This window comes from Syngnathus acus, chromosome 11, assembly GCF_901709675.1.
Source record: "Syngnathus acus chromosome 11, fSynAcu1.2, whole genome shotgun sequence".
In the NCBI taxonomy this organism is placed as follows: Eukaryota; Metazoa; Chordata; class Actinopteri; order Syngnathiformes; family Syngnathidae; genus Syngnathus; species Syngnathus acus.
The window spans coordinates 5,918,605-5,930,235 of record NC_051096.1 but is presented as its reverse complement, the minus strand read 5'-3'; the positions used below and the strand labels follow the sequence as shown (position 1 = coordinate 5,930,235).

The following is an 11,631-nucleotide window of genomic DNA, read 5'->3' as shown; positions in this document are numbered from 1 at the left end:
CATCGTAAATATTTTTACTCGTCTTTGACGCCGGTGGACGCATTCTGCAAATTCTCAGCCCACGAAGCTTCACTAGTGCGAATGATTCATGTTGAGCTCTGTAGAAAAAAAAAGATCAGTTCAGTGTGTGTGAGCAAAGCAGTATACTGCATGAGGAGGGAGCACTATTGAGGCGAAAGCAACAAATCGGCTGTAAAATCGCTGCCACTGTTTGTCAGTCGTTAAATCTTACATGTGAACACGTGTTATGTTGGTGTTTTGTTGCTCTATTTGATCCAGACAACAGGATGCAATCTTGTCAATCCACTCATTACAATCATATGAGTGGTGAGTAACACGCACATACGCATGCATGCACACACACTAACATAAGAGGCACCTGCCAAAACTCATGTCACTCATAAATCTCTTCGTCTTAACAGGCTTACCTTTAAGAGGAGACACCCTGACGCCACTGCTTCCATTGCCAAATGGACACCGCCCACATGCGCGCCTGCAAAAAAGAAAACATAATTGCACAAAAGACAACATGGCGCGCAAACATGCAATGACTCACGCACATATCATTTATACAGTTGGTGGTGGTGTGGAATTGACAGAGGTGCAAAAAAATAAAATGTGTGAAATTAATCATATAGATAATACATAGCATTAACTCTCCGTATCAAGTGTACTATGTCATTCTGCTTAAGGAACTAACCTTTTTAGTAAACTTAGTATATTTTTAATGAAAACAAAGATCAAATACATCAAAAAGTAACATTTCAGATCTAGTGCTGGACTGTAGCTTGTGTACGTCGCTCTCTAGTGGTCGAAAGTGTGAACAGCACATTCGACCTCTGACTGCTTTCACTAAATTTCCAAAGAAAACCCCGCATTTATAATTCACATTTAGTTTTTAGGTTTTTTTTATGAATGGAACACCGGTTATTTATTTATTTTTTGTCAGTACAGACAGTAAAAACTATCTTAGAAATGCACAAAGAGTACCGAATATTTTTACATAAAGGCGACTCCCCTTTTTTCCAGGCCAACCCCCGTTGCTTAGCAACGCCTTGCAAGGTGGCCTGGGGGCGGGGGCATTTGGATGGCTGCTACGCTGCATGTATTAAGCGTGTGCTTGTGGGAGTCAGTTATGTGTACACAAGAATCAAATAGAGTGTGACAGTAAAAAATAAAAACCTTGCTCAATCAGGACTTCAAATGCTGTGGAAATAACTCAATTGTTGAGATGCATTCTGCAAACACATCCACAGTGTCCATGATAGGGCTGGGTTGTTTACAATACTGTGATGTCAAAAAAGTTACATTTGGAATACAACTCATTTTCATTTTTAAACCCCACACACGCCTCTCTTCCTCATTTAAAACCACGAACATAACAGTCACCGCCCTCCCTACGCTCTCACACCACCATGACTAGCACCGCCGCTCCAGCAAGACGAAGGAGGCCCCGGGCAGTCATGGGAAATGTAGTCCAATCCGCCCAATAGCATTGGAGGAGGTGAGGCTTGAGCAAAATACAACTCCCATCTGAACCCTCGCACGCCAAACCCCGTCGACCAATCTGAATAAGTGGGAGGAGCGCGTCCGCCCACAAAAGCCACAGCTATCTGAGCGTATCTCCCCCTTTATAGCCCCAAAAATGAAAGTGTGAACGAATAAAAGCGGAATACGGGAAAATACAAAGAGTGGCTGCATTTCGGTGGGCTTGCAGACGGCGACGACGCGCCGGGAGCAGCGGCGGCAAGCGGGCACGGCACAACAGGGGTGTTGTCCTGATGCTTAAATGGAAGTGGGTGGGCCTCTTCGCTGACACACTGCAAACGCCGTTGTGGAGACGATCCTGACAAGGGCTAAATTGCGCGTTTACGGACGCTCTCGGGACGTGCGACGTGTGTGAGGGGCGCAGCTGCCTTGCAGGGGACGGCCAGAGCTTTCTCCGTTATTTCTGTTCACCGGGAAGGGGTGGGGGCCGTTCCTGCTGTGTCTCCGCTTGGCACCGCCCTTCCTGGCCGGTGGGTGGTTTCGTCAAAACGGGCAGATCCGCCACGGCCCGGAGCCCAAGATATAGGCCGTCCTCCGCCTCCGTTTTGGGCCGGCCGGCCTTCTACCGTGAACTACACCCTCTCCTCTCCCTCTTGGTATATTCATGCGTTATGAGTGGTAGGTATCCTCCTCCTCCTTCTTCCCGTCTCCTCCCCCGTTTCTCCCTCCCGAGTCGAACAGATAGGAAGCCTGTGATGTTGCTCATGAGATAACTGGGAATGATCAATAGCACCGTTGTTGCGCTCTATTGGCGATATGCTTATCTGTGACGTGCTGCTGCTGCTGCACATGTATTTATAGAGGCACACCTGATGATATTGTGACTTTGGCGAGTCTAACTTTGGAATTGTCTCCCCTCCAGACTCCAAGAAGGAATCAGCGGGAACTGAAGGAGGGAAAGCATCAAAAAAGGGGAAAAATTCTGGATCTCAGGTACTTCAAAACAACTTGACTACTTTTGCTTTGCCCTCGGGCCATGGAAATGCACGCACTCGCTCTCAAGCTCCCAGCCCGCCAGTTTGCCAGACACCTCTGGGGGCGTTCCACTCATGAAACCCACTTCCTGCTTGTGCGCAGCGCAGCTGAGAGCCAGCCCCAAAAGCCTCATGAGGAGCTTTACGCGGCTGTCACACTTCAGCCATTCTACTATGGAAGTGTCACTTTGAATCAGCCTCAGAATGCTTTCATTCTCCTTGTGTATTCCTGCGGCTTTGATGCGAGACTTCTATTTTCAGTCCACATTTTGGAGATGATTTTTCTGCGAGTCATTTTCAAATGCACCTATTGTCCACGGTTGCATTTCCGCAGTGTCACTGTGTAATTGCAAAACCGACCTGCTTACGTTCTGCCTGCGACCTACTTCCTGTGAGGACAGCGAGAGAAGGCGTCATTTTGTTGCAGAGTTCGGAGAAAAGGAGAAAATGTGGTTCTCACACGCCCACCCACTCGCTTCCTGTAATACCGCCCACTTCTACAGACAGCTCTCTTTCTGTCAGCGTCGTGTTTCTCTCCTCATCACCATCTTTTCCCACCCATAGCTCGCCTTTTCTCTCTTCTTGTGTCACACTGCATTTGCATGCAGAAGTCAGGCCCATCCCTCCCCGTTGGCTTTCCTTGACTTGGAGCTGGTGCATGTTTGCGTATGCATAAGTGTCCCGAGTTGTCCCTTCGTCTTACTTTCCCACTTTATCGTCCATAGGACTCCTCTCAGCCCTCTCCATTGGCTCTGCTGGCAGCCACCTGCAGTAAGATTGGAGGGCAGGGGGGAGCAGAGGGGTCCCAGATCCAGACGGGGCCCCAGCAGATCCAGCTCCAGGCTGGTCAGATTCAACTACAAGCTGGTCAGCTCCAGGGTCAGATTGTGGTGGACACATCTGGGGGCCAGGCCCTGGTTCCCCAGCAGCTGGAACTGGTCCCGGCTCAGTTCACAGGGAACGGGTGGCAGATCATTGCAGCACCAGCTACCATGGCCAAGGAGAACACCAACCAGCCGGTAGCTGTAACAGTGGCCACTACCATTCCTAATGACAGCTCACCAGGACGCAAGGTCAGGGATGAGTTTGTGTTAATACGGCAAACACCTGTATGTTCTCTATTCTGCATTCACAAATTCACCCATTAGTCGATTTGGAACCTCTTCTCCGTTAGCAAAACAAGGGGGTTGTCAAAGACTTGAATAGACTCTGAATAGATGGGGGTTCACTGAATTGATGATGCCACAGTTGTTATTTTTCTTCTCCTAACTGATCCTTTGCCATTGTGAAGGTGAAAGCTATAGCTGGGACCAACAGTGTGGCCGCCAATCAGCAGCAGCAGTTCCAGATAATCCAGGTTCAAAATCTGCCCAATGCTGGAGGTGGGGTCCAGTACCAGGTCATCCCTCACCTGCAGACTGTAGATGGACAGCAGATCCACATCAACCCAGCTCAGCAGGCTTCCATCGGGGCTTTGCCCGAGCAGCTTCAGCTCATCCAGAGTCCAAATCCAGGCCAGGCTCAGGCCATTCTTCAGACAGCCAACCAGCAGGCTATCCTGTCAAGTACAACCAATCAGACGGTCCCCCTGCAAATCCGTCCAGCTCAGTCTTTCCCCCTGCAGTTGCAGACCCTTCAGGGATCTCAGACTCCTCTCATGACCACGGTACCCATCAACCTTGGTGGCATGACCTTGGCTTTGCCTGTCATCAATAATGTCGGAGGAGGTGGGGCCGTGCAGCTTATCCAATCAGCAGATGGCACGTTTTCTGTTGCCAGTGGCAACCAGTTGATGACAACAACAGCGGTCTCTGGGGCGGCACCAACACCAGTTGCCGAAGGTGATGGCATGTCAGAGGGACCGCAATTGGTCTCTGCTGGTATTGAGGCTGCAGCGACGGAAAATCAAGCACAAAGCACCGAGGCAGACTCTCAAAGTCAGAATCAGGCCAATGGGGTCCAAGGCCAGATGGACGCACCGGGAACCATTCAGCAGGTGATCGTGGGGCAAGTAGGACATCAGTTAGTGCAGCAGATTCAGCTGCAGCCCCAGGCACATAGTCAAACCCAAGGTCAGCAGCAGCACATTCAGACTCTCCAGCTGGCCCCTGGTCAAACTCTGCAACCCATTCAGACCTTCCAGAATCCAGCCCAGGTCCTTATTCGCACACCGACATTGTCCCCTACTGGGCAGATTGCCTGGCAGACGCTCCAGCTCCCAGGGGGTGTCTCCCTCCAGGGCAGCCTGGGAGCGGCAATGCCACAGCAGCTTACGCTTGCCCCGATGGCTGGCGGAACAACAGTGGGGAGCGGAGGCTTGGTCTCCCTCGGCGGAACTCCACTCACACTGAGTACAGCTCAGATCAATCCAGGATCTGGCGTACAGACGGTCAGCATCGCTGGGATCGGGGGCACCGGGGTTCAGGTGCAGGGCGTGCCCCTCACTATTACCGGACTACAGGGTAAGTAAGGCAACGCTGATAGAATTGATCCAGGATCGGAGGCCAGTCTAGAACCTGATTTTCTAACCCCAAGGCAGAGCTAAACAAGCAACCTTTGAATGCTTTTGTGTGTCGTTTCTCACCGTAAGGTCAACCACAAGCGCAGGATGGTGTCAAACTTCAGTCGTCCCCTGTGACGGTCACCGTGGGGAACGTGGCATCCAGTTCGTCAATGAGTCCGGATCAGTTAGGATCGGTGCAGAGTTCCTCAGACCAGGAGGGACCGCCCAGCAAGAGGCTCCGGCGAGTTGCCTGCTCCTGCCCAAACTGCAGAGATGGAGAGGCAAGGTAGGAAGGATGTTAGTAAGGTGGAGTAGGATGCACAGCTGAATCACAAATTACAACTTCATCTAGTATACAAGTTTAACTTCAAATTGCTGCAGTAAAAGACTCCTGCCCTCTGGCGCAGAAACAGTGGTGACCCCACAAAGAAAAAGCAGCACATCTGCCACATGGAAGGCTGCGGGAAAGTGTACGGCAAGACTTCTCACCTGAGGGCCCACTTGCGCTGGCACACGGGCGAGAGGCCGTTTGTCTGCAACTGGATCTTCTGCGGCAAACGGTTTACCAGAAGCGACGAGCTGCAGAGACACCGGAGAACGCACACAGGTGCCTGGGTCACCACACACACACATTTGATACTAGAGCGGGTGTTATGTCCTTCTGCCTGCCACATTGAAGTTATTTGACCGTTTCAAAAAATTACTTCTTAGATAGTTTTGTTTTTGTCCTCCAATAGGAGAGAAGCGCTTTGAGTGTCCCGAATGCTCCAAGCGCTTCATGCGCAGTGACCACCTCTCAAAGCACATCAAGACTCACCAGAATAAAAAGGGCGGAGCCGCCGTGGCCATCATCACCACCGCCAGCATGGAGGACGACGCCCCCGAGGGCCTCCAGGCTTCCCCTCAAATCGTCACCGTGGCTACCCTCTCCCGTGACTCCGAGCCCGCAACGCCCACCACCTCCAATAACCTGGAGGAGGAGGAAGAGGAGGAGTTTGAATAGGTTGTTTGTCACAGAGACTGTCGGCGTGGCTGTTTTTCTTTTTTACAGACGCTTCATGATAAAGAAAAAAAAAGCATCATTCAAATACAGTCAAAAAAAATGTCTAAATCGTGCTAACATCTCTCTATGCACAAAATGGTGTACCCGTTTCTTACCTGTCAGACAGGGCTGAGGGTCAATCATGGTACAGGACTGTTGCAGAGCCGAGGCAGTCTTGGGAAAGTGTGCGTGTGTGCAAGTCAACCTATAACCTATGATCAGTTTGTGTGCGTGTCATGAAGAGGATCTACCTAATTTGAGTTTTGTCCTCCCATCTGATTCAGGTGTGGTTTCCTTTGTGAACTGTTACAAAAGAAAAGGAGAATTCCTTCAACGAGGAACAAAAAAAAAAAAAGCACATATGGAAAGATTTATATATAATGCATTCCTATTGCGGCAATGGCCATTAGAAAAGGTTTCTATAAAAGAAAACAATCTAGCTTTCTACAACTATGTGAGATGAAAGCAATACTTTAACGACAATCTCGTGGAACATGTTTACATTGTCAGGGGTTTGGTGGAAACAAATGAGAGCACACACACACTCGAGTACTAGTTTGGTAATTCCTGACATTTCATCAATATTGTGTTTGATTTCTAGCAGCTGAAAGGGGAGAGCGACGATATTTTGGGGTTTCTGTGCTCTTCTGATTGCCACCATCACCCTGCTCTGTGACCTACTGCTGCCTTAACACAAGCTGAGGGAAGGTCAGAGCATGCCAAGTGGGTTGGTGGATGGGCGGCGGTGAGATGGAGTGCAAAGTGCAGTGAGCTAAGTGGTTGGTTGTTCAGGCTGTTTATGTGGTGATGAGGTGTTTCTGGTGGTGTTGCTCAGTGTTAGTCCAGTGCGTACAGTCTTATTTACAAGAAAAATAATTCAAAAAAAGATTTGATAGAATTTGCTTTCAAAGCCAGCCCGACCCAGTTAACACACAGCAGCCCACTGTGTAAAGCTAATTTATTATCCTTGATTTTTAATATTTGCCTTCTTGCTGGACTTGTATTTGTGTGTCAGAGTGTTGATTTTAAAGTTGTGTACACCACAGCATGTTTTAGTTTTTTTTTTTTTTTTGCTGTAGTAGTATGACTTGTGTTCCTCCTTGCGCCTTGTGTTTTTCTTCTTTTTGGGAGAAAAAAGAAAGCAAAAAAATGTGTTTTAAACAAAAAAAAGTTGATACCAAACAAATTTAGATGTTTTTGGTAATATTTTGTGTGACAACCAATTTTTTTCTTTCATATTTTCTAGCGACATCTCATTTATAAATCTTTTTCTAAACTGTGTTCTTCGCCATGACATTTGATATTGCGTTTTTTGCCAGGTTTGCCTCAAAGGCTGCGGTTTGTGGAGATTTCTAAAACTGGTTTGTACAAATGTGTTATGTCAGTAAAAAGAAGAAATGAGGAAAAGACCTAACGTCAAATAGAAAATATTAATTGCTTGCATAACACGTAACAATAAAGTGATTTTAAACAGCCTTACCTTTCTGACTGCCAACATACTCAATCTGCAAACTGCATCACAAGTACATAAAAACAGAAAAATACCAGAGTCAAAATTTGTCTTTATTAGGACTATATTACATTGAAATGACAAAAAAAAAACTGTTGTAGTGATACCTTGACATACAAGTGACTTGACTTAATAGTTTTTCGAGATATAAGTCTTAGCTCAGATGATTTTAATCTTTGACTGGTGGTACAAGCATATATTTCTCATCCGCTATGAAAATCAACTAGTAATAGCAGCTAATTGAGCTGTCTTGACAGGCTATTTATCGTGTAACTATATGTCAGGACTGTATTCTTCTATCCATTGGTGGACAAAACACGCAGACTACGTAGAAGGACCTGCACAATTAATTAAACCATTTTGATGAACACTACCTTGAATTTATTACACTAATGAATGTTTTTACTCTATGTTTTTGTAGAGTGCAGTTTTTTTCTTTTTTTTTTGTGGGTGTTTCATGGAAAAAGATGATTTGAGTGTTTTGAGTTACAAGCAGTCACGGAAAGAATTAAACTTCTAAATTGAGGCACCACTGTATAATGGTAAAAAAGTCATTTACATTTTTTTGCTAGTTCTTGATTGTTATGGTGAGGAAAAAAAAACACTCCAAAGGAAAACAAATGAAAAATGCAAAGTTGAAAATCGACACACACACAAAACTACTTATAGTGATGCAGTGTTTGTTTTATACAAGGACAATAGCGTAAATCTCGTTAGCTAATAGCGTTTGTGTAAAAGAACAAACCTTTGGGTCTTTACCTCTCTTTATTTAAATTCTACAGTACTTTGAAGTGTATCATCTGCTTGAGGAGAGTCTTCAAAGACTTTACAGTAGCTCCTTCTGAATTCTGCCATTGAGACAAAACAAGGCAAAATAATGATTGATATTGGGTATATAATACAACAGAAATTGTCAGCAAGCTCCTTGCAAATTGCAACAACTCATTTACAATATGATGCTGTGTACGTACCTCTCCAGATACTCGTGGACGTTGTCGTGGCCATTGTAGCGGGCCAGCCCGACCAAAATCCCAGTTGCACAGCGCCCTTCTTTCTTTCGACACAGGCTGCAGTTACACATTCCTCTGCATATGGGACACGACCATTTCTGCAGAAAAGACAACCTCTTTGTTATGACTTCATTTACTGCGTAACCTTGGATAATATGATGGGAAGTTGCAATGTATCCTTTATTCTGTTACTATGCCTGAAATGGATAAAAACTGTCAATTTTTTTTTATTTCATTTTTTTAAAATCCCAACGCTAACTGAGCTAAATACTTTTTGAAATACATAGTGTGTTCATACTGACCGGGTCAAGCAATACGGTGCGCACATCCTCACCATAGCGGTTCTTCAGACATGGCCCACAAAACTGGCCTTTGCCTGCAGAACAGAACCCACTGCGGCACACTGTCTTTGTGTCGAGCGTTTTCTGTCTGCACTGGTGACACGAGCTTCCCTGAGGGGAACAACACACATATGACAAAAGAACTACACTAGTTGAGCAGACATCCCTGTAGAGCAGCGCCTACACAAAAACCATCAAAGTGTGCTGGTGACCCACATTGTCCTTGTCCCAGATCTTATCTTTGCTGCGATACGCTATGTTGTCCAAGTCATCTTTGGAGATGTCATCAACCGACTTGAACTCGAACTGACTGCGTCGGTGGCTCCTCCTCTTCTTCTTCTTTGGCATGTTACCAGCACTTTCCTCATCCACCTGCCACTCAGGAGCCCAAGTCAAACAGTGAGGGACTTTACATTTTAGTGCAATGTTTAATTGCCTGTTTATACGTAGTGCTTTCAAATTGTACCTCTATCAGTCTCCTGATGTCGACAGCCTTGGGGCCGCTACTGGGCTCACACACTTGGTCCACAGCAAAGTTCTCAGGAGGGCGGGCTTTCCGAGACGGGTTTCTCCTTTCAGACCCTGTGTTCTGTTCTATTTTGCGTTTGCGCGGCGTTGTTTTCACCGGTGAGCACTTCTTCTTCTGCATTGATGTAAAAAAACAAACAGAGGCGTGGTTTGTTTAAGTATCACTATAAGAACTGGCGGGCTTAGTTGAAAGGCAGTGCTCACTTGAGGGGTGTCAGGCAAAGTCAGGTCCGCCATAGTGGTGAGATCAGCAAAAAGCTTGGCCAGCTGCAATACAACAACCAAGAAGAAAAATGAAGGTCTATCAACGTTTATATTATGATGCTGAACATCAGAGCACCATACTGTTTGTCATTGTATTGACACTGTTTACCCACCATGGCTTTGTTTTCCCGGATGTTTTTGTCCCGCTTGCTTAGGCTTTGGCACACAGCCTCATCTTCTCCCTTCGCCTTCTCTGTCTTCACTTCTCTTTGTTTATCCTCCTGCTTTGTCATCCTCTGCCGCACCTTCTGTGCCACGGTTTCTTTAACCGGCTTTCTGAGGCTTTTTGCTTGTGGCTCCTTTTTGGGGGTGGGAGACTGTTTGACTGGAAATCTGAGAAAACAAAATTGATGATATGCAATTGCGAGGTCCCACAGTCCAGTCTGAACATACAACATAAATGTGAATGTTTTGTGCGTACTCGCTGATGAATTACAAGACAAGTCTTCAGTTATTTAACACTGAGCTTTTCAATGCATGTCATGCTCAATACTGCTATTCGGTATACCTGAGTGCTACTCGGAGACTTCTACTTCTCTTAGGTGCTGGTGTCTCCTCCCCATCAGAATAGAAGCCTGTGTCCAGATCGCTTTCATCCTCTGCCTCCACCATCTGCCAAGGGATCAAATGTTAAAATGGAAAGTACTGACATTACACAATTCAGATTTGACCAAAACAAATTAGGAAAATCTGTGTCCAAAATTATATGGTTTTTGCTGACCTCTGCCAACCTCAGCAAAGCTAAGTTCAGCCAGCATCAATGATTAACTAGTTGATATTTTTCCAGTTTTTTCAGCTTTGTGCGATGCCCACCATATCTGAACTAAGATCAAGTCTTGGATGTTATGAGTCAAACCTTGGTCTTGAATTGCCTATTAAAACGTCTTCTGTCCACTTCATCATCGTCCTCACTGAAGCCTTCAAAGTCATCCTCGCTGTCCGACTGGCTGAAGAGACAAGCCAGCTCGGCAGTAATAAACTTGGACTTGAAATGCAGCGCCTTTTGAAAGACATAAAATGTGCAATGAGAAATTCAAGTGAACACCAAAGGAAGCTTCTCATCCATTTCTCCCTTAACATTAAACGGTAGCTTAGCTAAAACTGTATTTTTGAGTACTGTGAACACAGTTTTACAACATGATATGAATAATTTCTTAAAATTCAGAGCTTTGTTGTTTTACAATGACCAATCTTATTTGTGGGAGTAATACAGTAACACACAGATACAAAATGACTTTTTTAGGTTTTTGTCACAAATTTTGAGAGCGTGTACTCATTTGTGTTAAGCACAGTACACCGAACTGAGTTTTACCGTCAGCAACAGACATCATCAGGTGAAGAAACGATGTAAAAATATCCATTACTGCCCTCAAAAATCTGCTCTTTACTATAGTCAGCTCAACGATTAACAACAGAGACACAATTGTGGCTCACCATTTTTTTCACCGAAGAATGGGAAAGTTACAATTCATTCGACACACAAAGAGTTGTCGTTTCCGTCGTTAAACAGTGAGCAACCCCAACAAAAGTGTTTAAAAGAAATTACCTTTGACTCGAGTGCCATTTTGTCGTCGTTTAAGTGCGAATCTATTAAAAATACAACTTTTGTCTTTAGGAAATTACAACAGAAGGGAGTCGAAATGGATTTAAACATGGAGATGGATAAATGGATTAGCTGTAGATGCAGGTGCGTTCTGGCAGGTTGCAACGTTACATTTTATGGATATATAATTCTACATCTTTAGCAATACACTTGCAATCATTAATTATAGTTTTATGTTTCTAATTGCAGCTATTAATTTAATTCGTTGGAACATTTTACTGCATTAAAAGAGGTTGTCGGTTTGCAAAACTCCTCTTTTTTCATCGAATGGTACAGTCTGATGTATCGCGCGAAAGTTGATTGGGCGT

The 11,631-nt window shown here is 45.5% G+C and overlaps 2 protein-coding genes and 1 long non-coding RNA gene across 4 annotated transcripts; 1 reads left to right on the top strand and 2 right to left on the bottom strand.

The window, feature by feature from the left end:
* LOC119130694 lies at positions 1-604 on the bottom strand. The gene is made up of 2 exons (XR_005099486.1): positions 429-604; positions 1-98 (listed from the first exon to the last, which is right to left on the bottom strand). It is a non-coding gene; the product is annotated as an uncharacterized LOC119130694 (long non-coding RNA).
* A 980-nt stretch (positions 605-1,584) lies between these two features.
* Positions 1,585-7,542, top strand: sp4 (sp4 transcription factor). 2 transcript variants are annotated; one of them, XM_037264327.1, is made up of 7 exons: positions 1,585-2,166; positions 2,411-2,481; positions 3,248-3,595; positions 3,814-4,984; positions 5,113-5,311; positions 5,439-5,632; positions 5,763-7,542. In XM_037264327.1, the coding sequence occupies exons 1-7, from the start codon at positions 2,160-2,162 to the stop codon at positions 6,026-6,028; spliced, it is 2,256 nt and encodes a 751-aa protein (XP_037120222.1). In that variant the 5' UTR covers positions 1,585-2,159; the 3' UTR covers positions 6,029-7,542. The 2 variants fall into 2 exon arrangements, with proteins under 2 accessions (XP_037120222.1, XP_037120221.1); XM_037264326.1 differs by having other exon boundaries at positions 5,433-5,632.
* A 77-nt stretch (positions 7,543-7,619) lies between these two features.
* Positions 7,620-11,405, bottom strand: cdca7b (cell division cycle associated 7b). The gene is made up of 10 exons (XM_037264328.1): positions 11,267-11,405; positions 10,577-10,720; positions 10,229-10,332; positions 9,834-10,053; positions 9,661-9,723; positions 9,395-9,571; positions 9,145-9,300; positions 8,890-9,039; positions 8,549-8,685; positions 7,620-8,425 (listed from the first exon to the last, which is right to left on the bottom strand). Exons 1-10 carry the CDS (start codon positions 11,372-11,374, stop codon positions 8,404-8,406), a joined length of 1,281 nt encoding a protein of 426 aa, XP_037120223.1. The 5' UTR covers positions 11,375-11,405; the 3' UTR covers positions 7,620-8,403.
* Positions 11,406-11,631: the final 226 nt, after the last annotated feature.